The following is a 26,533-nucleotide window of genomic DNA, read 5'->3' as shown; positions in this document are numbered from 1 at the left end:
TCCTGCCTGTGCGTAGTTAAAAGGCTGCCTCCTTAAAAAGGAGGAGATTATGTGTTGGATTGGCTGGCTCATCCTTGAGCTGGAGAGAAGTGAAACGTGATTCATGTTTGAATCATGAGGGATCAGTGATATCTTTGGATTTCAACACTGCTGCCCTGACCCATGCGGTTCCCCTGCTCTTGTGCCCCTGCAGCTCCCCTTCCCCAAGCAGTTGCAGGCCAGCTGAGCACCCACCTGTTTGCTCTTATTTTTGAGTACTTTCTCTTTTCTGAGTCCTCTTATAGCCACTCTGTTTTCACCTACTCTTGTTTTTCAGTTTAATCACTCCTTGAGGAATGATTTCAGGAATCTCATTATTACTTCATTCCATCTCATTTCCCCCCTTATGTTTGCTAATCATGCTTACCCATGAACATGGATGATGCTGACACGGGGCCTCGCCTGGTTCCATTCTCTTTTTGTGGAGGCGAGTTCTTGTTCTTAAAATTGCTGTTTTTGTACCTGAGTCCTATGATATGATAAGTCTGGTCCTGCTAGCTTTCCCACTCTTCCATTTTTTTCAGTCGAGTCAACCACTGCTTCCATTCCTTACTCCATTTAAAAACTTTCCCAGTTCTCCCATGTTTTCAAACATCCTGAAGTAAACCAAAAACCAGTATTTGTATCGTATTGTGTAATCTCTTAATTTTCCTGGTGAAATAATAATGGCGATGGAGTAGGCTTCCTGGGATGGTCTTTTTACCTTGAAAATATTTGTTGAGATTCATTAGGTTTCATGATTAATTTCCAGTGTACCTTATCATCACACGTGTCCCTTGTTGCATCAGAACTATAGAATAGCAAGTACCTAAGGCCTTTTTTTCCCCTTGTGGCTTGTGGAGTTGATCCATGACTTTTTAGTATTTGACACCAGTGGCCCAGAGACCTCTGGGTCTGTGAGCACCACATTTTCCAGTAAAACTGACAGCTCTTATTGAAAACCAGAGCTTGGCTAGCCTTCCTGGGTATCATTCTGAGGAAGAAGCTGTTCAAGCACTGACACTGGGAGCTGTTTGGAGTTGCCAGCTTTCATCCCATTAATGGTTTACTCTGGAATTCCCTGCTGTGATCCTAGTGGCTCTGACCAGGGCAGCTGACTATCTGGATTTATGGTTACAGTAACAATGAAGAGGAGAAATGATTCAGAATGCACTGCCCCTCTCAAGAAACAGAAGAAAAGAGTTGCTGAGCTTGCCCTGAGCCTCAGCTCCACATCTGATGATGAGCCTCCCTCCTCTGTCAATCATGCAGCAAAAGGTAAGCTTGCCTCTGCGGTCAGAGACCACTGACCATCTGGCTGCGTGAATCCCTGATGCCTCAGTTGGGCAGAATACAGTCCACTGCCCCATGAGGAAAATTCGGCAAATTCTACCGAGGTATAGCGGCTGTAGACTTTCTCTTTTGCCATTATCCTGTTGGGAGCTGGGAATGTGTTATAACTAAAATACTGGACTTTCTACAGGTGTGCCTTAGTTCTGTTGTGGTCCTTCAGTGAGTGGCACTCTTTTGCTGCCTTCAGCCAGGTAGACATAGTGGTGAGCCTTGAGTGCCCCTTGCTCTCAGCTGTTAATGGTCCTGGGGCTCTTTCACAGGGCTGGGGTCTTTGCTGTGGTGATCTGGCTTAATTTCCCTCAGGTTTTTGCTTTCTGTTTTCTCAGTTCCCTTGGCAGGTACGGTCAGAAACACCCGAAGGAATTGGAGCATCCCTGAGTTCACTGTTTGCATTAAGCTTTAAGGATTTCACTGATGTGGTTGAAACTAGCGTTTTACTTTGCTTGTTTTCTAGGGTGACAGATGTTCACAGTTTCCGCAGGTGCTTTCTGTGAAGCTTTCTGTCTTGGAGCTTGCCTGAAATACCAAACAATTAGAAGTAGCTCTGTTTGCATTTTCCTTGAGTTGCCAGCTGTATTAATTTCCTAGCAGTACCATGAACTACATAGCTTAGAACAACAGAAATATATTCTCCAGACTTGTGGAGGCTGGAAGTGTAAAATGAAGGTTACAGCAGGGTCATGCTCCCTCCCAAGACTTTAAGAAAAGAATCCTGCCTTGCCTCTTTTCATTTCTGCTAGTTGTTGGCGATTCCTGGTGTTCTTGTAGCAGCGTAACTCCAGTCTTTGCCTCTGTGTGTGTCTGTGTTCAGATTTCCCTCTTCTTAGGAGAATAGCATTCATTGGATGAGGGCCCACCCTAATCCAGTATGACCTCATCTTAATTTGATTACATCTGCAGAGACCCTGTTTCCAAATGCCATGTTCCCAGTGCTGGGTGGATATGATGTTTTGGACACCCAATACCCCCAGCAGTTTTGCATTTTGTATCCTCTGCTGGATCAATGGTAAATTGGAATGAAATTTGGTGACAGATTGGTGACTGAAATAGTGTAAAGCATTCCCTTGAGGGTGATAGAAAACTACAGTTTATTCTCAAGAGGCTGGCTAATTGAAGGGCGGTTACTCATCAGGTGTACTGAATAGCTGGTCCAGAAGGGAGGAACTTGACAGACCTTGCAGACAGCTAATGAAGCATTTGGTGGCCATGATCCCCGCTAGATAAGAGGCTCTTCTTATAACCTTCTGTGTGGGGATAGGTGAGGCTTTAAAGTTGTCACAATGGATATTAGGGTGGGTGGGAAAGGGTTTATGTCATTGAGGTTGCTAACTTGGGAAGGCAAAAATATATTGGGTGAATCGGTTCTGGCAACTGTTGAGGAAGGGAATTTTGCTTATCACCTGAGATTTGAGCAGCTTGAAGGTAGAATCTTCAGTCTTGAGCAGGAGAAATGGCCTGCAAGGGAGAAGGGGAGTGTGTGCCTAGGGGAATACTTAGGTGGTGGAGGTATCTGGTCCTAAGCGGATCTCGGGGGACATTTGCTCTCAAGAGAATGACTCCCAGGAGACAAAGGTGTATACTTAAGACTCTTTCAAGGGAACCAGTCTAATTAAAATTTCAAGCTTTTAAAAATGTGACTGTGGAGATTATCCCCCCTCCCTCCCATTCTCCCACAAACTCCCCTTAATTCTGCCAAATGGCTTTAACCTTTTCAGAAGTAGCACCGTGTGACTCAGTCAGGTTTGACTGTTCCTGTTGTGTGTACAGAATGGAAATCTAGAGGTGGCCAGTACACTGTATATGTCTGGCAATAGGCCATTTGGTCCCTTTGATTGGCAGAAAAATGAGGCAGAGGCAAACATTGTTAACTTCCCAGGTCAGCTAATTTTAGGGAGGGGCAGCACCACAGATGGAGAAGGCAATGGCACCCCACTCCAGTACTCTTGCCTGGAGAATCCCATGGACGGAGGAGCCTGGTGGGCTGCAGTCCGTGGGGTCACGAAGAGTCAGACACAACTGAGCGACTTCACTTTCACTTTTTACTTTCATGCATTGGAGAAGGAAATGGCAACCCACTCCAGTGTTCTTGCCTGGAGAATCCCAGGGATGAGGGAGACTCACACAGAGTCGGACACGACTGAAGCAACCTAGCAGCAGCAGCAGCTCCACAGAAAGCTCTGAGGATGAGGGTCTGGTGTCTTCATCAGCAAGACTACTGTCTGTGCCCCTCTCCCTGCAGCCCCATGCCTGGCATGGAATAAATGGCTCAGTAAGTGGGGACGACAGAGGATGAGATGGTTGGATGGCATCACCGACTCAATGGACGTGAATTTGAGTAAACTCCGGGAGTTGGTGATGGCCAGGGAGGGCTGGCGTGCTGCAATTCTTGGGGTCGCAAAGAGTCGGACACGACTGAGCGACTGAACTGAACTGAAATATTTACTGAATATAACTGATGGAAGGCAACAGTGGTATCTTTTCTAAGAGCCTTAAAATGCTTCACCTCTTGGACTGTGCCCACCCCTCCTGCAGTCTGCAGAGGATCATTTCGTTAAGTGCCTTGCATCTCTGTCATCTCCGTCTGTGGTGACTTCTCTCAGGCATTCCCTGGACAGTGTGCTCCGGTAGTTCTCTGTCTCCCCAGAAACTGCATATCTGCTGAGAGCTCTGTGTGGCTTTGCTGCTCAGCACACTGCATTAAAGCAGGTGCATTTCCTCTCCACCACTGCTGCCTGGACACACTGTTGAATAGATGATTGAAAAATGCTCCTTAGGGAGTGCAGATAGAAAAACAAAAAATCAGTAGTTGCTGTTTCTGTCTGGGCCTTGTTTGTGCTTCCTTTGCTAGATCAATGTGGCGACTCATTAATAGGTCTATTTAGTTTAATCAGTTTGTTTATTTTGCATTATTGACAGGGTAGCTGCATTGCCAGTCTGCGACTGACATCTGACCAGACTAAAGAAAAGGGATGTTGTTGTCATGGCCACTGGGTCATCGTGTGTTCTTTTGAGTATTTTAAGAGGAGTTTGAAGGCATTTTCAAGCCTAAATATACTCTTGGAAATTAAGCAAGGAGTGGCAGATGGCAGTCATTTGTTCTTTTTGGTTGTTTGTCACAGGATAGGTTGGTCTAGACCCCGAGACGATTTCCTTTTCTTCTCAGCTGCACATCCCGTGTGGGCTCCCAGCCCTCCCACAGCGTGTTGCTCTGGGCTCCTTTAGCCGAAAGTGCCTTCCCCTCCACCAGGTTTAATTCTTCCCTAAATAGGCTATTTTCCCTGAAACACCATCGTTTTCCTGTCAGCCCAGATTCATGACCTTAATCAAAAACTTCCTTTATCGGTATCTGTTTAAATTGCTTTAACGAGTTACCATTCGTCCGGCATGAAGGAGAAATTGAGTCTTTAAACAGGAATGAGTATGCTCCTCAGCAGTTGTTAGGCAGGATGTGGTGTTTATGGCAGTGCGTAGTTTATTCTCCCGCATCTGTGTGCTGCTCACCGTGGCCGTTGGTGGCCAGAGCTGCCCCTCGTGTGCTGTCACTGTCATTTTTAATCCTGACATGTTTGACCTACTGTTCTATTATGAACAATTCTGTCAGTAGCTGGGATACCTCTGATTCTTCTCTAAAATAAACCTCTTGTCTTTAAAATGATTTAAGAGTAATGATTTCTATCGGGTAGAGAAGAAATCTTAAGTGAAAACGTGGAAGAATGTCTTGGGCTCTCCGGTAGGTTTTAGAAGGGAAGCTCCTGGGGAGTAAATGGGAATGCCACCCAGCTTTGGCATGTTCTTAATGAAATTCATGATTTTAATAGACCGACCTTATTACTCCTGTTAATTTATATCCTCATTATAAGATTGTCTGTTCAATATTTGCTAAATTCTTGTCAGTCTTGGGAGGCTAAACTTCCTCTTTAGCTCTTGGTGCAGCAGAGACAGGTGTCTTCTTTTCATCTGAAAAGAGTGGCTGTGGCAGTCTGTGGACATCAAGACTGTTCCAGGGCACTTGGCTTCAATGGTGTCAGGCTAAGAACAGGCTTTAAATAGCACATGAAATAGAGAAATAAGGCTTATCTGCTAATCCAGCACACTTCTCCATCTCACAAAGAAAAGCCTAGTCGGATATTTTAGCTCCCGTCAACCTCATTCTCAGACCTTGGGCGGGACAACTGTATTCTTGGTGACACCTTGGAAAGAGAAATGGAGTGGAAAGATCTTTGTGCCAGAGTCCGGTCCAGGAATATTATACCTGAGCCACCAAGGATTTGCCCAGTGAGCCTTGCACCCAAATTTGGTTCTCTCTGTCATTTTGGTCCAGAAATGTTATGAAGACAAAACAAAAGATCTCTCTCTCTTGGATCTGATGGTGGCAGGAACCCTGCATGCCCAGGAATGGTAATCATATTGTTGATGGGTGCCCACTGTTGGATCATTAAGCAAACCTAACAGCCTGGCAGCTCCCTAGAGCTGGATCAAGGGCACATTGTCCTGTGAGAAGGAAACCAGGCTTTCCTAACCTTTGTATAGATAGATGTGTGAGTCTCCAGATAGCTGGTGAAAGAAATAACAACTGATGTAACATGCTAATTTCTAGGCTAGTCTGGTGGCAGGATCCCTGGGCTTCCCTGAGAAACTTTAGGGCTGTGCCCAGAGAGCTGCCTGCTACTGAGCAGTACAGGTTAGAGTCAGGGAGCAACTGAGGAGGAAGACGCTGCACCTTGGGAAGCACAGCTCTTCAGCATGTGGGAGCTCTGTTGAGCTCACATCTCTCCTCTGCATGGGCAATGAGAGGCCTAGGGTTTGTCTTGAGCTACTCAGGTCTTTTCCCTCATATGCTGTCCTCTGAAGATTACTCTGGAAACAAATTCTGCACAGGACTTATTGAATGAGACTTTATTTCTTTATCGTTTTTTTTTTCCTTTAACCCTAATTTTGAAACTAATATATTCTTATTTCTCACGCAGAAAATGCAGAAAAGCCAAGACAGAAAATAGATATCACCATACCTCTCAGTTTCCATGGTTACTCATTGTTCACGTTCTGGGTCTGTCCTTCTAAGTAGCACTCTGACGTGTGCTGCATTGGCCCATGTAAGCACGTCAGCTCCTTGTTGAGGGAATTGGAGGGTCACCTTAAGAGGACAAAGACCGATTTGGTGCCTCTCATTCAGAGGTTTTCTCAGCCAACATTCCTCCTCAGAAGCCAGAATTTTGGTTTTAAGTTTATTCTAAAATTTTCACACATGCTCACCTGCTTTTCTTTTTCAGAATGTCATATATACTGAAAAACGCATGTTTATCTTAGCTGTTGGATTTTTAAGTTCTCTGGGAGTAGGATTGATACTTTTGGATAGTACTCCATTGTATATAACATGGACAGTTTATAAAAACAGGTCCTCAACCAAAGTTGTTGTCTGATCTGTTAAACAGTATAAGGTGTCCTTTTTTGGCCTTGGTACAGGGTGCTAAAGAGTAGTCCAAGGGGGACACAGTTCTGTCAGGATATAAATATTCCATCTTCATGCTTAAATTTTTTGCTGAACCTTAAAATTTTTTAAGACTTCATTTTATTTTTTTTTACAGCGGTTTGTTTCACAACTCAATTGAAAGTAGAAAGGGACCTCCTACACCCCCGCCCCTGTGTGTACAGCCTCCTTCATTAACAGCATCTCTCTTCGGAGTGCTGTATTTGTTAAAATTGATGAACCTATGCTGATACAACATTATGGTTCACTCCTGATGTTGTACACTCTGTATTTGGACAAATACTAGATTGGTGCAAATGTAATTGCAGTTTTTGTATTGTTGAAATTTGCCATTTGATACTGGAATACATTCTTAATAAATGTGATATTATACATCATTTTAATGCACATTTCTCACCTTTTTTTTTTTTTCCTGCTAATGTCTGTTTACTTGCTGTTTATCTTTACTTTTTGGACAATGGAAATCATGTTAGATGAAAAGCAAATTCGAGCTATTTTCTTGAGTTCGAAGTCATAAAGCAGTGGAGACAATTCACAACATCAGCAATGCATTTGGCCTAGAAACTTCTAGTGAACGTACAATGCAGTGGTGGTTCAAGAAGTTTTGCAAAGGAGACAAGAGCCTTGAAGATGAGGATCATGGTGGCTGGCCATTGAAAATTGATAACGACCACCTGGGAACAGTCATCAACGCTGATCCTCTTAGAACTACACAAGCTGTCAAAGAACCTAGCGTCCACCATTCTGTGGTCATTTGGTCTTTGAAGCAAATTGGAAAGGTACAAAAGCTCAGTCAGTGAGTGCCTCATGAGCTGACTGCAAATCAAAACAATTGTCATTTTGAAGTGTCGTCTTCTCGTATTCTATGCGACAGCAATGAACCATTTCTTGATCAGATTGTGATGTATGATGAAAAATGGATTTTATTTGACAATCAGCAATAACCAACTCTGTGGTAGGACTGAGAAGCTCTGAAGCACTTCCCAAAGCCAAACTTGCACCCCAAAAAATCTCATAGTCACTGTTTGGTGGTCTGCTGCCCATCTGATCCACTACAGCTTTCTGAATCCCAGTGAAACCATTACATCTGAGAAGTATGCTCAGTAAATCGATGAGATGCACTGAAAACTGCCACGCTTGCAATCAGTATTGGTCAACCAAAGGGGCCCAATGCTTCTCCATGACAATACCTGACCATATGTCACACAACCAGTGATTCAAAAGTGGAACAAATTGGGCTACCAAGTTTTGCCTCATCCACCATACCCCTTCTTCAAGCATCTCAATGACTTTTTGCAGGGAAAACGCTTCCACAACCAATGGGAGGCAGAAAATGCTTTGCAAAAGTTTGTTGAACCCCAAAGCATGGATTTTTATGCTATAGGAATAAACCAACTTACTTCTCATTGGCAAAAATGTGTTGATTGTAATGGTTCCTATTTTGATGAATAAAGATGTGTCTGAGCATAGTTAATAACGGTTTTAAAATTCACAATCCAATATCATAATCACTTTTGCCCCAACCTAATATATAATGACGTGTATCCTTCCCTATATTTCTGAGGGCTGGATGTCTTACACCACATGTTTGAGATATTGTAAAAGGGAATGTCCTAAGGAGTTGTACACACAGTAGATGCTTAGCAAAGATGACAACTGGGTGCCAGTTCTTTAAATTCACTACAGTGAGTAACTAGTTTATTTGTTTTCATGCAAAGCCTCAGTTCACGTGTTAGAGATAGAAGGTTAATTGTGGCACAGTCCTTGCTCCTTAGGAGTAACTGTGTCCAGTAGGATGGCATGTGGCAACTAGCTCTCAGGCAGTGTGATGAATGCTGTGCTCCTGGTGTGAATACTGGTACTATTGGAGCTCTCTGGAAGGGAAAGTCAGGCCTGGGTGCTAGGGAAGACTTCGCTCTTCTCTGAATGTCAACCCTTTGCGACTCTGTGTTCTCACAGGGAGATGGATGGATCAGTGCAAACAGGCTTTAGAATTAGAATGTAATCCTCAAGTTATGAATACCTGTATAAAGCCCATTTTGGGTATATAGAGAATTTTTAATGGCTGTCTTTTGTGCCTTTCCTCAAAGGCTTCCCACAAGCAGCCAGACTTTGGAGTCAACATCTCTTCTCAAGGACCTCCTTTCTTTCTTAAAAGAATTGTGCTACGTTGCTAAGTTAGGTTTTGTGTTTTTTTTTTACATTTATTTTAAATTTTGATAGCTAATATATTCACATGGTTCATAAATCAAAAAATATAAAAAGATAGCCACTATAAACTCTAGTGATATAAAAATAGAAATCAGGCTTCACTTTTTCCACTTGTTCCAAGTAATCATTGTGGTATTCTTTCTCTATGCTTCAACCACACATGTGTGGCTAATCACTTTTATTGGTCTTGTATATCTTGCCTTCCAAAAACTTTTTGTAATTATAAGAAATAAAAATTTATTCTATTTTATTTTATTGTCGTTTTTGAGAACATGAAAGTTAGGATGCCATGCTCATGGATATGGTCTTGGTCTTCTGTTATCCAGTTGACAACATGTCTTGGTGGTCTCATCATTTCAATATATAGAGTGGAGGTTCCCAAGTTTTCTTGGTTCTTGACACTCTTAGTGTTGCCTTAACTTTTTTCACTTATGCCTTTAAAATACCCAAAGAAATACCTAACAGGTTTGTTAGTATTTAGGTCTAAATAGCAAGCATTTATATCCTAATAACTACCAGATGTTTGCAAGAATAATATTCGTAAATTGAAGAAATTAAAAAATTTTATTCTTTAAAAACATTTTTATGGTGAGCTGCACTGGATTTTCGTTGCTACATGCGGTTTTCTCTAGTGACGTGTAGGAGCTATTTTTCCTTGAAATGCAAGGGCTTTTCCCTGCAGTGGCTTCTCTCGTTGCAGAGCACAGGCTCTGGGATGAACGGGCTTAGTTTTCCGGCACCATGTGGAATTTTCCCAGATCAGAAATTGAGCCTGTGACCCCTGCATTGGCAGATGGAGTCTTATCTACTATTCGCCAAAGAAGCCCCCAGAATTTTATTCTTAAATAAGCACAGTTGCCTATTAATGAGATTTGTGTACTCCTGAGCACTGTACAGCTTCTTTAACCTTGGGATCAGATTAAACGCTACCACCGTCATTTCCTGTTCTGCATTCCTCCTGGCTTGGTGGTTTATACCATTTTCAGTGGGAATATGCAGAAATTGTTTACCGGATTTTTTTTTTTTCCTTGCTTTCTCTCTGCACCATGGTGGATCTTCATTCCCTGATCAGGGATCGAAACCCCGCCCCCTGCAGTGGAAGCATGGAGTCTTAACCACTGGACCACCAAAGAAGTCCCCTGTTTAACTGATCTTTGAGATAGAATTTATTTCCAAATTTGGGTGGGTTTGCCTAAGAAGTTACCTGTATAAAACTATATTGGGTTGAGATATCTTTTTCTTTTTTTTGGCCATGCCATGTAGCTTGCTGGGTCTTAGTTCCCTGACCAGGGATCTAAGCGACCTGGCAATGAAAGCACTGAGTCCTAACTACTAGATTGCCAGGGAATTCCTTAAAATCTTCTAAGAGATTCACATATCTATCAAAGAGAAGGAAAGATGCAGTTATAGTGATTATCTAGACTGTGGCTTATCCCGTCTTTGGCCAGTAGTAGCTGCTAAGGTGGGTCTTATTTGGAGTCTTGGCAACAAAATTGCTGACAAATGATGCTAATGGCTTGACTCACCCAGGCCGGCAGCTCCCTCCTGGAGCCTTTAGTTGCAGCTCCTCTACTCCCCACCTCAGTGCAGCTGCTTGAACCCTCGTCTTCCCCGTCTTCTCTCTCCTCCTCCTCTTCCTTTCCTATCCCCACCCCCCCCCTTCACTCCTTCCTTTCTCTTCCCCAGCTTTCACTCTGTGAGCCAGCTCTTTGGGGCTGTGCTGTAGATGCCCTCCTCTCACCCACAAGTTTGAAGGACCATGAAAACAGAAAGCTAGGAGGTTAGACAGTCGCAAGCTAGTAGTCCCCATGATGGAACTGTTGAAAACAGGTATCAGTGTTTGGAAAGTGATGTTCAACTAATAAATAGCAGCAGAAATAATAATCATATTGTTAATAAATTTTTTATTTGACACTGCACTCCCAAATACATTTTTTCACTTAATCTTCAACTCTATGAGGAAGGTATTATCATCCCAGTTTTGTAAGAGATGGGAAAGGAAGACTGATATTTTGAACTCCCATTGTGTGTCAGATACGCTTAGGAACCTTCAGTGGCCTTGCCCAAGATGACACAGTTTAGAAGAGGGAGAGAATACATTTGATCTGGGTCACTTAATGAACTGTGTGTGTGCAATGCATATACCGAACACTAGTTGTATAAATGAAACTTGAACTTTTAGAGGCTATATTGTGCCATAAACACACCAAAACATTTTCTTTTTTCTTTTCTAGCATCTGCTACAAGCCTCAGTGGGTCTGACAGCGAGACTGAGGGGAAGCAACGCAGCTCGGACTCTTTTGACGATGCATTCAAAGCAGACTCTCTTGTGGAGGGAACTTCCTCTCGCTACTCCATGTATAACAGTGTGTCCCAGAAGCTCATGGTATGTCAACGCTTGGGTTGGGTTTCTAAAGCTCTACCAGCAGAATGAGAGGAGGGAAACTGTGTTGGTAGAAGCAGCAAAGCGAGGGCGTAAGTTTTCCCTCTGCCTCCCAGCTGCTGTAGTTCAGTAGAGAGAGCGTAACCCCTTCTTGATACACGTATCACATTTGAATCATCTGTGGGAAGCAGCTGTTCAGGCCTGTTTCTTCTGTCTAGAGCTGGGGCAGCCTTTGGTCTCAGTGTTAGGTAAAAGACGACCAGGACACCAAGAGTGTTTAACAGGCTTTTAATGCCGACGCACTCCCGGGCGGGGTTCCCGGACCCGAAAGAGGCCGGTCGAGGGAGTCCGCGCCCAGACTGTGCTGGGGAGTGGTTTATATGCGTTCGTTGCAGGGTATGGTCGAGCTAGATCGCCCAAAAAGGTACGGTTAGTGAACGGGGGTTTGGATAGGTCGCCAGGCCGAGGCGTCGTGGGCTGACAGGTCCTTCTACGTGGCTGGGGCGGGGCGGCTTTAGCTGGCGAAGTGTGCTGTCATTGGTCCCCAGGATCTGGGAGGCGCCTTCTGTTAGGGACTTCCCCCACCGGCGGGAGAGAGGAGGGGTGGCCCATCATGGCCCTGGGGTCCGGCCTTACATTCTGACCCTTTTGATAGGATAAGGGGTGCCGTTATCGCTTCTGGCTACTTCCTGCTGAACTGGGGCATCGCTCGGGCTGAGGGTCATGGCTGGATTCCGGTGACCTTTAGGGGGCCTCAGGGTCTCTGGACGGGAGTCTGTGGAGTATGCGGCCACCATCAACATCTGTCCAGTAGCCGTCTGGGTCAGCTCCCTGACCTTCTGGAGGATGATCTGAAAAATACAAGGTCCTGTTGACAGGTTGAGGAGCAAGGCTGCGAGGGTTCGGAGAAGCGGGAGAAGCCATTTTGCCCAAGACGACCTCCACCATCCCGAGAAATCGAAACCGTCTGACTTGGCCTGTCTAAGTCTGATACTCTCTCTCAGCTCTCGGACCTTGTTCTGAACTATCCCCGAGGCATTAACAAAAAAACAACAGTCTTCCCTTAGGAACTGACAGGTTCCCCCTTTTTCAGCCATTAGCAGGTCTAGGGCCCTTCGATTTTGGAGAGCCACTGCTGCCAGAGAGGTTATCTGGGTTTGTAATGCCATTATGGAATCTGCCACCTTGTCCAGGTCTCAAGTGAGGTCTGTGGACAGCTTGTAGTAGAAGTGCGTGGCTGATGCCAGTCCTCCCGCCCCCAGTCCTGAACCTTCCCCGAGGAGCAGGGGAGCTGCAGCCAATGCCCTCCGGCGGTGGTGGATTGGAGGAGGGGCGGCCCATCATGGCCCCGGGGTCCGGCCTTACACTTAGTACTGAGTTCTTACGAGCAAAGCTTTTGAACTGTGTTTTGAACTGAAGACTCTTGAGAGTCCCTTGGACTGCAAGGAGATCCAGCCAGTTCATTCTGAAGGAGATCAGCCCTGGGATTTCTTTGGAAGGAATGATGCTAAAGCTGAAACTCCAGTACTTTGGCCACCTCATGCGAAGAGTTGACTCATCGGAAAAAACTTTGATGCTGGGAGGGGTTGGGGGCAGGAGGAGAAGGGGACGACAGAGGATGAGATGGCTGGATGGCATCACTGACTCAATGGACATGAGTCTGAGTGAACTCCGAGAGTTGGTGATGGACAGGGAGGCCTGGCGTGCTGCGATTCATGGGGTCTCAAAGAGTTGGATATGACTGAGTGACTGAACTGAACTGAAGCACACGGATGCATGTTGGTGGATAAGGAGGCTTCATGCTGAGATTTTTGCTCCAGTGATTGATCTTAAAATGACTAAAATCCTGCTCACTCCCAGGTTCCTAAAATAAATGGGAGTAGAGCTGTCTTCTGTGTTAACTTCCAGAAGAGGGCCCAGTTTTCCTTTCCAGCTTTGGTACCCTGTTGATATACCACAGGAGGAAGGTGGAAGAAAAGACTTGCTTACTTCTCTTATCAGACTTCAGTATATGTGCAAAGGTCAGGGAAATCCAAGTTTGTCTTCTGTCTAGCTTCACGAATATAGTTGATGTCTCCGTTTTCTGTTGGAGTCATTTGAGAATGAGAACTGCCACTTCTGAAGTCGTAGTCAGGATTCTGATTTGGGGGCCAAAAACTTCAGGGAAGTGGGAGATGGGAAGGTTGGTGACTCAGACTCTGACCTGGGGAAAGGTTTGTGGCTACTGTAGGCATTTCATCAAGCTGCTGAGCCTGCAGTGCCCCTTCCACAGGGAATACAGGCCTCTAGAGGAAACAGGTCTTCAGGGTTGGAGTTCTTTTATTAGACAAGAGTATGTGAGTTTGGGGTCTCTGGTTTTAGGGATATATAACTGGGCCCAGGACTGTAGAGTTTAGTGTAAGCTTTTTAGTTAGTTGTGACATTTAAACAGATGCTTCTGTCCAGTCTTACAGTACCTCCCATACCTCAGTTTTACATGAAGTGATTTTTCAGTTACTCTCTTGATTAAAAGTGGGCTCCTACAAGCCCTCATTGTCCTTCCCTAGTAAGGCCATTTGACTGGTTAAGGGTAAGGTTTAGAAGTTGCCGCTGGAAGCAGTTCCATTTTAAATTATGTTCTCTTTATCAACTCTGCTCTAGATTTACTTCTCACTTAATCAGACATATTAGCTGGAAGGGTAGTTGTGCAAATGTCCAGTGAGATTCATTATGTACTCTTAGTGCCTTTAATTACAGCTATGAGGTCCTTCTCATTTATCCAACTTCTGGTTGCCCTAGACTTTCACCCCCAGAGTAGACAGCCACAGGGCTCACAATCAAATTGCAGTTATTAGGCTAGAAGGAAAACTTTAGGCCTTACTCGTTTATATTTCTCACAATTTAATACAGTGTCTGACACAGTAGAAGGACTGAATAAATGTCTTATTTATGTAAGTGCCCCACTTCTGTTTGCTTATATAATACACCATTTACTTCTCTTTTTCAGGCCAAGATGGGCTTCAAGGAAGGTGAAGGATTGGGTAAATACAGCCAGGGTCGGAAGGACATCGTTGAGGCCTCTAATCAGAAAGGTCGACGAGGCTTGGGTCTGACACTGCAAGGCTTTGACCAAGAGCTGAATGTGAACTGGCGAGATGAGCCAGAGGTACCTCGTGTGGAGAGGAGACGGGAAGGCCATTTGTGTCTTTATGAAACCATATTAACAAACTAGAAGTCCTCAGAGGCAGTATAATCAGGGTGGTTGGTGGGGATTGGAACTAGTTTCTTACATGGAGGATATGGGGGTGTCCAAAATGGAAAAGAGCCTGGGGGAGATACGGTGGGATATGGATTTGTTTCCTGTTACTTCATATAAGACTGGGTCTAAGACCAGTGGGTAGAAGATACAGAAAGGTAGAGTGTGTCTCCACAAGGAACTTGACTAAATAGATAGCAGCTTTCCACCAGTGATGAGCATGCCTGAGGAGGTAGTGCGCACCCTCTGCTGAGAGGACCCCTGTGACAGATGAGGGCCGCTCTCCCACTGTGTGCGTAGCTGAATCAGGTGCCCACCAGGGTCCAAGCACTGCCTCAGCTTTATGCTGTCCTGATATTAAATAGGTGTTTGGTTATGCCAAATAGCTTTTCTCTTGTGGGTTTATTCCGCTTATCTCCTTGGGTGTGAGTTTGTTTTAATCCTGAATATCTAAAGAGATTCCCTTTTGATGGCGTAGATAATGTTGAGATTTTATGTTTATTCATTTACTTATGCCCTACCTTATTTCACAGAGGATTTGAAGTGGGTATAATAAAAATACCTAAAAATAATGGTAAAATGTTACCATTATAGAGTTGAAACTAGAGAAGATAAAACACAAATGTCTAGCCTTCCATATAGCTGCTGTAAGTTGAGCTTCAGATGTTGCTCTGAACTCTGGAAAAGAGATATTTTATTTGTCTCCCTAATGTTCTGGTGCAGCAAAGTTCTGTGAACCTATGCATGATAAATGCCTAATAAAGTGTCAGAGTAAGATGCTAACAAACCAGGAATTGATGGATTCTGAGAGTGGTCCTGCTGTGTTGCCTTGTAGTTGTAAGGAGACGCAACAATGCAAAATAGGCAAATATTTATAACTGGGGCTAGATGTAGGTTTCCACCTCCAAATTCCTTGGTACTTTCCATGTCCTCATTTATTTAAAGTGAGTGAAAAGTCCCTACCCTCTCAATGGGGCAGAATTAGAACTTTGCTAAACTTGGAATCTGAAATTTGCTCATAAAATCTGTTTTTAATAGAGACAGGCTATTTAAAAAAAAGGGGGGGTAGGTTTTTGGCCTTGTCACATGGCTTGTGAGATCTTAGTTCCCTGACTGGAGATTAAACCCTGGCCATGCCAATGAAAGCTCCAAGTCTTAACCACTAGACCACCAGGGAATTCCATGAATAATTTTTTTGAGGCAAGACTGACTTAATCACCATTTACCATAATTCACTTTTTTTTCCTTAAAGATAATCTTTTGGTTAAGAGTTTGCCTCAACTATTTGTTGGTGGCCACTTCTTTTTTTTTTTTTTGTGGTGGTGGTGGTTTTTTGTTTTTGTTTTAAATTTTAATTGTTTGCTTATTTTTGACCATGCCAGCGCATGTGGGATCTTAGTTTCCCAACTAGGAATTGAACCTGTGCCCCCTACAGTGGAAGCACAGTGTCCTAACCACTGGATCATCAGGGAAGTGCCGCTTCTTTAAGGTAGTTGAGCCTGGGCGGCCTGAAGTGAGCGTCCGATTCCTGAGTCACCACGTGGAGAATGCTCCAGTGGCGCTGTCCAGGAATGCGGAGAGTAAGGTGTGGGGCTTCAGGTAGAGTTCCCCTTGTAGGCAGCCATAATGTTCACACTCCGTGGGGAGGTTGAGTCTGCTATTGCTCTCCAAAGGCGCATCCATATTGTGTATGAGCTGCTTTTCACAGGTTATAATTCACAACTTTTATACCTAAAGGGACCGGATTTGACCAGGAGGAGAAGCCGTGTTTCACTGCTAGATTCACGGACAAAGTTTTCAGTAATTTTTCTTTTAGACTTTTTCTCTGTTGATGGTAGTTGGCTTGCCCTCAAGACCTTGCATTGAGATACCGTTTTATGCCTTTCAGAGCATGTAGTATTACCTTTAATCTCATTGCTTCAATTCGCAATGGTGAGTCTCTTCTCCACACTTACTTGGAGGGAAAATGTGGAGCTGCCAATGCAGGTTAGCCACCTATTTAGGTTTTATAATCGTTGTTTCTTTAGCCCTGTGAACTTAGTTTTGGATGCACATTAGAATCACCTGGCGACCTCTAAAAAAATGTCCTTATACCCAATCCCCACCTGAAACCAACAGAATCGTATACTCCGAGGGTGGGGCCCGGGCATCAGTACTTTTTAAAAGGTCTACAGATGATGCTAAGTGTGGCCAGGACGAAAACCACAGTTTTAGCTTGGCAAGGAAAGTGACTGAAAAATTAAGAGGAAGCAGCACTAGAGAAGCCAGTTTCTACTGTGTCTTGCAATAAAAGGCATCAGGAAGTGAGGCTCATTGCACTGTCTTCCTGATATAATTGCCTTGTAGACTTATGTTCTTCTCTGCGTCCCCACTGCTCTGACTATAGGCCACTTGAGTTAAAGACCATGTCTTTTTACCGCTGTGTATTGAGCTCTTAGTCCACAGTAGGTGTTCATCAAATAATATTGGAACAAATGAAAGAAACTTTGAAAGTTGGAGAAGTTTCTTAGAATTCAAAGCAGAATTGGCCCTGGCCTTTAGAAGCTGAACTTCAGATTTCTGGCTCAGTTCTTAGGTCTGACACTGCTGTTGGCCTCAGCTTCCTGGACACTTCTCACTCCGAGCCTCTCTTAGTTGGGGCATGGCCCTGAGGGTCTCCCTTACCTGACTTACTTGCCTCTCTTTTGTTTGTAGCCCAGTGCCTGTGAGCAGGTGTCATGGTTCCCAGAATGTACCACTGAAATTCCTGACACTCAGGAAATGAGCGATTGGATGGTTGTGGGGAAGGTAGGAGTTCAGGAAAATGTACTCTGAATTCTTGACACTTCTGACATTTCTCCTCCTCAAATCAGGTGTGTGTATCTGTATACTCACAGTTTAAGAAAAGTGTGAATCTAAGCTTTCTGGCAGGAATAAAGCTGCATCAAGAGGGTGTCAAGAGCTTCACGGATATGCCCCTGGGAGATGTGGCATGCGGGGCTTTTTTCCTCCTAGTCATTTACCTTGCAAGGCAGCACAAAGTGCGTAACTCTGTCTTCCTCTTGGATGCTTTTTAGAGTAGCTTATTATGCACCTGTGTATATTCTGGTCCCTACTGGGCACTGTTCCAGGTAGATAAAAAAAGACTACTCCTGTCCTCAGAAAGGAATGAGGGAGTTGTTACAAAAGGAATTTGTTTGTTCTCTTTCTGGAAAATTGTAAGAATTAAGTATATAGTTTTACCAGATCAGCATGTTCCAGAGAGCAGTTCTGGAAGTATAGGGACTTGAGGGATCTCCATGACCCTTTCAGAGGGTCTACAAGGTCAGTTATTTTCATAATTCTGAAAAGTTATTTGCCTTTTTCATTGTCACTCTCTTGCAAGTGTCCTGAGAAGTCTTCCAGAAGCTATGACATGTGATAGCACGTGTTGAATGCACATGTGGGCGGGAGACTCTCCCTGTCTCGTGTAAGCTGGGTGCTGAGAGCTTTGCAAACATGGAAAGCAGTGCCCACTCTTCTCAATCATTTTTTTCTGGAATACAATTTTCATACACGTTTATTTATATTAATATAACATTTTAAACTGAACTAGTAAATATTTAAACATCTCGATTTTAACTTATAATAATAAGGTATATAAATACATACACACACATATACACATCTATCTCCCACAGAAACAAAAGCTGTTCAGGATCCTCAGTGATCTTAAAGAGTGTAAAACCTGAGAATACTGAATTTGAGCACCACTGGTTTAGAGGCAGCCTCACTCGTACATGACGCTGAACTCAACATCCCCATGAGGCTCCCACACCCTTGTTTTCTGTGAGGCTGCCAAGTCGGTGCCTGAGGTCCTGCCTTCATACTTACCAAGGAGCCAGAAGCTTCCTGGCTAAAGGACAGCCTCTGTCATTTTGGGTGTTCCCAAGTATCCCCCATCCTTCTGCCCCTGTGCTCTAGGGACAGACAGCTTGGGTGTCTCCTCCCTGTTTGCTTTTCTCAGCCTCAGCATTCACGAGTCTTGTATCCATATGGTGCTTTTATGGGAGCCCCCAGGGGGCTTCTTCTCGCAGCCGTCTGGAGCCAAGCCAGAGGGATTTAGGCTTTCTCTTTCCCGCCCCTCGGGGTTGATGTTCTCTGGCAGGGACTCAAGCCCCCTTTTGCTTTGCTCACTCAGAACCCTAGTTTCCTCCCAAATGCAGTCACATGTGGTCACTATGGATTGTTTTCTTCTCCCTGTAGAGAAAGATGATTATTGAAGATGAAACAGAGTTTTGTGGGGAAGGCCTGCTTCGCAGTGTGTTGAAGTGTAAGGTAAGTCCTCGTGGCTAGAGCTGGCGTAAAGATTTTGTGTGAGGGGTTGTGCTGGGCTTTTCTTGTTCTTTTGAGTCGGTTTGGGGAACCTGAAATTTAGCTAATTTTTCCTGGCGACTCCCTTGCCCTGCAGTGTTGTTCTGTCTCTGTGGTCAGTAGCCAGGAAGGGAACCACTTAATTTCAGTGGGTGGGTTCATCGTAATCCTGAGGAGGGGCTGGCATAGTGGAAGATTTGGAATCATTCTTCAGTATCAGAGCTGAATTCAAACCTAGTTTTGCAGCTTTTTTTTTCTTTGCTGAGTGACCTTGGATCATTTGCTTTAGCTTCTCTGAGTTTGAGTTTCCTTATCTTTAAATTGGGAAGAAAAAAAGACTCAGTGTTAGAGTTAACAGAGACAGTTGGTGTTGCTCTCCCCTCGATGCCTTCTGACCTAACCTGACTTTGGTCAGGAGGTGCATTGCCTGTGGCAGGGTGAGCCAAGGAAACTGAGGAGAAAATGAGTTGGAGGAGAAGCAAGGCCTGAGACGAGCCTCACGAGCTTATTTTTCTGGCAGGTAGAGTGTTGGAAATATCCTCAGGTAAAGTGAGTCTTTCTTTTTCCAGAGAGAATTAGAAGAAAGAGAAGGGTTCCCTGCTGGGAGTTAGGTGCCCTCAGAAAAGCCTGATCTTGGTTTGCCGGCCCTCTTTCTGGGTACACCCTTCATAGCAAAACTCGGGTCCCTGCTGAGTTGCTGCTGGAGTGGAGAAGCAGGCTTGCAGCAAGGGTTCGCAGTGCCAGGAGGATTAATACCACTTACCATGTGGCAGACACGTGCTTGCTTCCCTTTTATTTTGTACCATTTCACAAGTGAGGTAGTTGAGAGGCAGAGTGATCGAGCCGCCTGTCTGGGGTCACACATCTGGTCATTTCAGAGCTGGGTTGCAGCAGAGGCCTAGCTTTTCAGAGGGCTGTGAATCCGGCTCCTCAAGCTCCATCCCAAGGGTGATGCTCACCCTGTGGTTCTGATTCTCTCCGGGCAGAGTGTGTTTGATGTCCTGGATGGGGAGGAGATGCGGCGAGCTCGGACTCGGGCCAATCCCTACGAGATGATCCGAGGAGTCTTCTTCCTCAACAGGTTTGTTGGCATTTCCCTTCCCTCCCCTCCCCCGACGTGCACTGGTCGATGTTTCCATTTGAGCCTCAGCTCTCCCATCTGTCTGGTACTGAGGTATGCTTTTCTGTCTTGCTTTGTTTCAGGGCAGCAATGAAGATGGCTAACATGGATTTTGTGTTCGATCGCATGTTTACAAATCCAAGGGACTCTTATGGGGTGAGAACAAGATTTTGCTTCTGAATTCATAGTGCTAAATAGGCTTCAGCTTCAGTGGCTCAGAAATTGCCATTTGTACAGTGCTAGGAGAGTATTCCTGCTGGGTGATGGAGATGCATTTTGTGATGAGACATATTTTGTTTTGAGCTCTTCAGCTAGGGTTCCATAGTGCTTCCTGTGGTCCCAGGAGTGCCCTAGTAAGCAGTTATCTCTAGGGCTTCAGGCCCGGAGTCCCAGCTCCTGACTCTGCAGATCCTGCTCTTCACTCCAGGTAGAGGAGCACAGGGCTTGCAGCAGTGGAGGAGAGGCATTCCTGACCAGATTAGCAGGTGTAGCCTCCATAGGCCAAGGGAGCAGGGAGGTGAGGGCATGAGTTAGTGCATAGGCCTCGCTGCTGCACTGATTAAACATGTATTTATCCAGCCTCTACGTCGTGCCAGGCACAGTTCTAGGCACCAGGAATACATAGATGTGATCCCTTTCCCCATGGTGCTTAGGTTCTGGACATTCTGGGGGACTTGAGAGCAGATGAGGGTAGGGGTTGGGTGTGTGTAGAGCTTCTCCATGCTTGTTGATGTGTAGAGGCCAGTTGCCACCAGGGAGCTTGAGCCTGCCTCTTACAGGGTGGGGTGGAGTCTGAGTGCAGTCAGCCCTCTGTGTCTGTTGACTCTGCGATACAGAGGGCTGGCTGTACACCGTCACTTTATGTAAAGGACTCAAGCATCTGCAGATTCTGGTGGCTGTTGGGGGGACCTGAAACCAATCCCCTGTCAATACTGAGGGACGACTATGAGCAATCCTTACAAGTGAGTTAATGTTCCAGATTGAAACTTGTGACATCATTTGATTTGGTTGCTGCTGTTCCTGGTATGAGGGGGCAGTACTCTGGGAAATGTCTGAGTTTTGAATGAAATGTGGGCATCTGGGTTCTTTCACGGGTCTGTTTACAATCAGTATCACGTCTGAAGGTCTGTGCTCATAGTTGGGGGCAGGTAGGAAGTACAGCACTTAGTCACAGGCGGTGTCACTCAGGTTCATACCTCCTTTGGGTCTCAGCTACCTCATCTCTGAAATTAGCCCTACTAACCTGCCAGAGAACCAGGATAGGACCAAGGGACTTTTAAGGTTTGTTCCAGCTCTAAAATCTGTGACTTCAAATGTGGCCACTTTCCCTTTCTGCTTCTCTGGACAAGCTTCATGTGGGATCCTAATTACAGGTGGTGGATCGGAATGATTTTCTACTTTACTACTCTCATTTTTCTGAACACAGACCCTCCATATGATAGAGAAAGAAAAAAGGAAATTTCATTCTAGCTTTCCCTTCAGAGTTTCAAAGCATTTTCACCCTGTCCTAGAAGGTTAGTCTCTGACAGTGAAGGGGTCAGGAGCCGGCTGTTCCCAGTCCAGTTTCTGCCTCACTCAGCCTCCTCCTGCTAGGCCCCCGATTATCCACTGCTTAAAGAAATTTGTTTTCCAGGTTCTTCACTTCTCCAGCCTCACCTGCCTGGTTGTCTCCTCTATGCTGGCAGAAGGGCAGGTGGACCCCTCCAGCCTGTAGTTATTTCTCTCTCCCAGGTCTCCCTCCCACCTTACAGTACCAGCAAGCTGTACAAAACGGCTCTTGGAATTAGCATCTTGAGAAAATTACATTGATATAATGTTGATTTAATTTTCTGAGCTCCGAATGACTTCCCTTAAACCCCTGCCTGGCAGAGGAACTCTGTCAGGTTGATGGGAAATCACAGCGTCATTTTGGGCTTTTGAATGTAAACGCCTCCAGCAGCTGGGATCTGGTTATTGTCTTTTGCTGTCAGGAAAATGAAGTAGGCATCAGGGTCGTACCATTCAGGTGGAGGGTGGAGATGTTACATAGGAAAAGGTGGCTGTGTTTGCGATGCTTCAGGCAGCTTCTTGACTTGCATTGATTGATAGTGGCCATGGAGAATTGCCCTTCCAGAGAAGTTCTTCTATACTCCACTATGAAAGTGATTTCTCTTCAGCTCCTAGTGTTTGCTTCTGTCTGTTCACCCCTGTTTCCTCCCAAGGACTGGAGTGACAGCCAAGCCCAGCAGGCTTGTTGTGTTTAGAGCAGTCCCAGCAGACAGAAGCCCCAGGCACACGCCCAGGTTTGTTAGAGTCTCAGCGGCTCTTGGATCAGGGAAATTAGAGTGAGAGTGCAGGCTACGTGAAGCCTAGTGAAGTGTGAGGAGGTTGGAGATGGGAAGCTGGAGGGAGGCTCTTTGAGGTTTTTCAGCATGTTTCTGCTTCTACAGGTTGTGGTAAAAGGAGAAAAGAGGCTAGGGAAATAAAGAGATCATAAACAAGAATTGGAAGGGGCCAGGAAGAGAAGGGTGTTTAGATTCTTTGAGTATATGGAAGCGTATTATATATAAACGTTACGTGAGGGACTTGTGTGCCTGCAGTTATCGTTGTGGTAAGAAAGCACTGGCTATGAAGTGTAACAGGATACAAAAGCTGAATCTAGATCTTGAAGTTTCAGTGCTGTCTTAGAAGAAATTAGACAGCACTTACAAAGTCCCTGCTGCCTGTGGAGCACTGCGCCAGACTCTGCAGAGAGAAAAGGAGGGGAGGGGCAAGGGCCTGACTCTCAGGGAGCTGGCTGATCGAGTTGAAACTTCGTGTCGTCTTAACGTTTGTTCAGTATTGTACAGTTTTTAAGGGTCTTCGATATAAGGTACTTTGTTTAATCCTACAATAGCCTTAAGAAATAACCTACATTAGTTCCCGTTTGTCGTTGAGGAAGCTCAAGCTTAAAGACATAAATCGTGTTCTTGCCTTTGACTGCACAGTCAGTAAGTGGCAGAGGTGAGAACCCCGGCTGTCATTTCTGTGAAAGGACCGCTGGCCGTGGCCTGCTAGGGTGACACATCCTGAAATTACAGAACAGATCATATTTATGCTGTCTTTTTGGAGGTGAGATGCTTTCATTAATTCATTCTCCTTTCGTCTCATAGTCATCTTTGGGCCAGCCTCTCACCTGGAGAAGCTGGCACCTGGGGCTAGGGCTTGGCCTGTGAGGAGGAACAGTGTCTTCACTCTTTGCAGTGTGTGCAGGCCTTAAACTTGTGACGCCTGCCTCACTAGCACTCTGCAGCCTGGGAAGTGCTGCATAATATTCTTGGCGTATGCCATTAGGTCTTTTCTAGTGTGCAAATGAATACAATAAGAAAATATGAATAATTGATGGCTCAGGAACAAAGAATGTTAGGGTGATGGAGCAGAGGGAGGGGAGAAGGAACTGATATGCCCCAGCACACTGAGTGGGCTTGTCACAGGGTGATGAAGTGTATTTTTAGCTACAGTCCCTTTCTCCGGAGACGTTTTCCACTGTTGTGATCAAGCTAGATAAACCACCATCAGATGCAAAGCCCTTGTCACCTCGAAAGTGACTGGACTGTGAGCATTAGTATTTCCATTTCTTTCCTATAACTGTTTCCCCTGAAGCCTTCTGATCTTTATCTAGCAGTTAGAGAGCTCTGGACAAGCACCCAGCCGTGCCAGACTTTGAGGGAGAGAAGGCTGAGCTGTCTTAGCCCTTCCTGCTGGATGTTCATCAGGGTCCCCTGCGGTCACTCCTCTGGAGCTCAGCCTCTTGTCACCAGTGCAGATGGCATGTCTCTGCCGTGGAGGCTTGAGACAAGTGGAATTCACCCTTGAGGGCCCAGGTGTGTAGAAGAGAAATGTAAACACAATCTAGATCTGCATTCAGCATACATTAAATTTAATTAATTAATTTGGCCAAGCTGTGCAGCTTGTGAGATCCTAGCTCCTTGACCAGGGATGGAACCTGGGCCATAGCAGTGAAAGCCTAGTATCCTAACCACTAGGCCACCAGGGAATGCCCAGCATTTTATATGAAGAATTTAAAGCCGCTTAAGTGGCCGAAACTAATCATCAAATACAGATGATGATAGTGTAATTCAGTTGTTCTTTAGGTGGGTGGATGCTCTGATGGCTGCCTAGGTCAGTGTCTCCTGCTTTTTCAATCTTATCAGCTTCCAGCTCTGCCCTGTGCAGGCCCTGGTCAGCAGAGGGGCAAAGGCAGGAGCAGGGGTGTGCCAAAAAGGAGGACACACAGGGCACTGTGGGGTCTTGGATGGAGTTGTGGAACAGAACAAGGGGTCTGGTGAGATCTGAAGCAAGTCTGGGGTGTAGTTCATAGAAATGTACCCGTGCATGTCAGTTCCTTAAGTTTTACAGCTGACCATGTAAGATGTTACTAAAACTGGGTGAAGGATATGTGCAAACTTTGTCCTCGCAACTTATCTGTACGTCTAAAATTATTCCATGATAAAAACTTAATTGGAGGGGAAAAAAAAGGTAGTGGCTAGGAGGAGAGGAAGAAGGGACGCAGAGACTGTCATTTGGAAGGTGAGGCCCTGAGCTGGGAGGAAGTGATGTGAGAGCCCCTCAGACTCTGTTTGGACAGGAAGCCTGCGTCTCCTGGTCAGGCTGACGGGCTGCTGACTAAGCGGTGCTGCAGACTGTGAACAGGTCGATTTGTGTCTTGGAGTTTCTCTTTCCCTGTCTGTCACGTTGGGGGGCTAGAACATCTACTCCGCTCGTTGGGACTCTTGTAAGGCAGGATGTGGTGGGGAAAAGATGCTCAGAAAACATGCATGCTTGGGTGCCCATTAGGGTGTTTTTTTAGGAGTCTGAGCTGGGCATGGTGGTGTGAAAGGCATCAGGGGTGTTTTGAGGTGGGGATGGGTGACTCTGAAGGCAGTGGTCTCAGAGGACACATTTCCTGGTGGTTGTGGCTCTGGCAGGAACTCTGCACTGTGCTTGCTGAAAGGCTTGTTTTATTCCCCTGCTTTCTCTTTCCTGCTCCCCACTGAGGCATTTTCCCCTCTTCCTCCCCTGGCTTCCACTTGCCCCTGCAGAAGCCGCTGGTGAAGGACCGGGAAGCGGAGCTTCTGTACTTTGCCGACGTCTGTGCGGGCCCGGGTGGCTTCTCGGAGTACGTGCTGTGGAGGAAGAGGTGGCACGCCAAGGGCTTCGGGCTGACTCTGAAGGGCCCTCACGACTTCAAGCTGGAGGACTTCTACTCTGCCTCCAGCGAGCTCTTCGAGCCCTACTACGGTAGGGACACGGAGGAGGCCCCAGGGACCGAGAGGGACGAGTCTTACCAGGAGGAGCTCCTAGCCACATGCCATGTTTTCTGGCCCGGGGCTCTCAGCCCGGGGCTCCCAGCCCACGTCACGAGGTCTTGATCTCCCCTTGCCTGTACCTTTTACCCCAGGCCTGTGGGATCTAGGTTAAACCCTCCAGTAGGCAAACTTGCGGCAGATCCATGCTAATTTCTCCTTCTTCTCTTGTGGTGACAGGAGATAATAAAACCATTCGATCTCTAGCTGAGAACTGGCAGGGTTATTAACAAATACAAACCCACACCCATCTCCAGCCCTGTATGCCAGATGCTCAGCAACCCCCTAGCAGTTCCCTCCACTCTGTCTTACTTCTTGTGATTTGGCAGGAAATCCCAAGTCCTTTGTTAACAGAACTTATTAAGAAATTGATATTGCTTCCTAAATGTAGGTGCTTTAAACACGTTTGATCTTGAACATGAAGACCGTGAGTTGATGGCTCACGGCTGGTTGACTCCTCCTCGGCTCTCCTCTACTGTAGCAGGGCCCTGTTTCTGCCTCCTGGCCCATCACTGCAGGGCAGCCTCGTGTGACAGGTCCTTCACTGAGCTGCTCCTCACAGAGGCTCTTCTCCTGGGCCTTGAGGCCTGCCTGGTACCTGTGTTCACAGCCCTGGCGAGGTTGTGTCCCAGTGCCAGGGATGCACAGGGCAGACGAGCTAAGTGTGAACCTTGTGTCCTGTCAGGTGAGGGTGGGATCGATGGAGACGGAGACATTACCCGCCCGGAGAACATCAATGCTTTTCGGAATTTCGTCCTGGATAACACCGATCACAAGGGTGTCCACTTTCTGATGGCTGATGGGGTAGGTGACCTGCTCTTCGTGGGGTGATGATGTATGTTTTTATTCTTTTTTTACATCTTTTCAGTCTGTAACTTTGTCGAGGCTGTGCTATTACGGGCATCTTTGCTTGGGGCAGGTGGATCTTCCCAACTCACTTCCTCAACGGGCCTTGGGTGAGGGTGGAGGCCTGGCGAGGGGGCACCATGACTAAGAGGGACTCAGCAGAGCCAACAGGAAGGACGTTTCCATCATTTGTCACCTGGGTGCTGCTCTCGGAGAGGCTGTC

General features: G+C 45.8%; 1 protein-coding gene across 1 annotated transcript in view; it reads left to right on the top strand.

Moving 5' to 3' along the window:
* The window catches only part of CMTR1 (cap methyltransferase 1), a 54,026-nt gene that overhangs the window by 1,010 nt on the left and 26,483 nt on the right, over window positions 1-26,533 (top strand). Inside the window, exons 2-10 of the mRNA XM_040249779.1 lie at window positions 1,159-1,296; window positions 11,305-11,456; window positions 14,440-14,598; window positions 17,383-17,475; window positions 18,913-18,984; window positions 20,007-20,101; window positions 20,224-20,296; window positions 25,201-25,399; window positions 26,150-26,268. Of these exons, the coding sequence (XP_040105713.1) occupies window positions 1,164-1,296; window positions 11,305-11,456; window positions 14,440-14,598; window positions 17,383-17,475; window positions 18,913-18,984; window positions 20,007-20,101; window positions 20,224-20,296; window positions 25,201-25,399; window positions 26,150-26,268 (1,095 nt within the window). The 5' untranslated portion in view covers window positions 1,159-1,163. The remainder of the gene's footprint in view (window positions 1-1,158; window positions 1,297-11,304; window positions 11,457-14,439; window positions 14,599-17,382; window positions 17,476-18,912; window positions 18,985-20,006; window positions 20,102-20,223; window positions 20,297-25,200; window positions 25,400-26,149; window positions 26,269-26,533) is intronic.

Source organism: Oryx dammah, unplaced genomic scaffold (assembly GCF_014754425.2).
Source record: "Oryx dammah isolate SB20612 unplaced genomic scaffold, SCBI_Odam_1.1 HiC_scaffold_11, whole genome shotgun sequence".
Taxonomy (NCBI): Eukaryota; Metazoa; Chordata; class Mammalia; order Artiodactyla; family Bovidae; genus Oryx; species Oryx dammah.
This window is presented reverse-complemented; position numbering and strand designations above follow the sequence as displayed.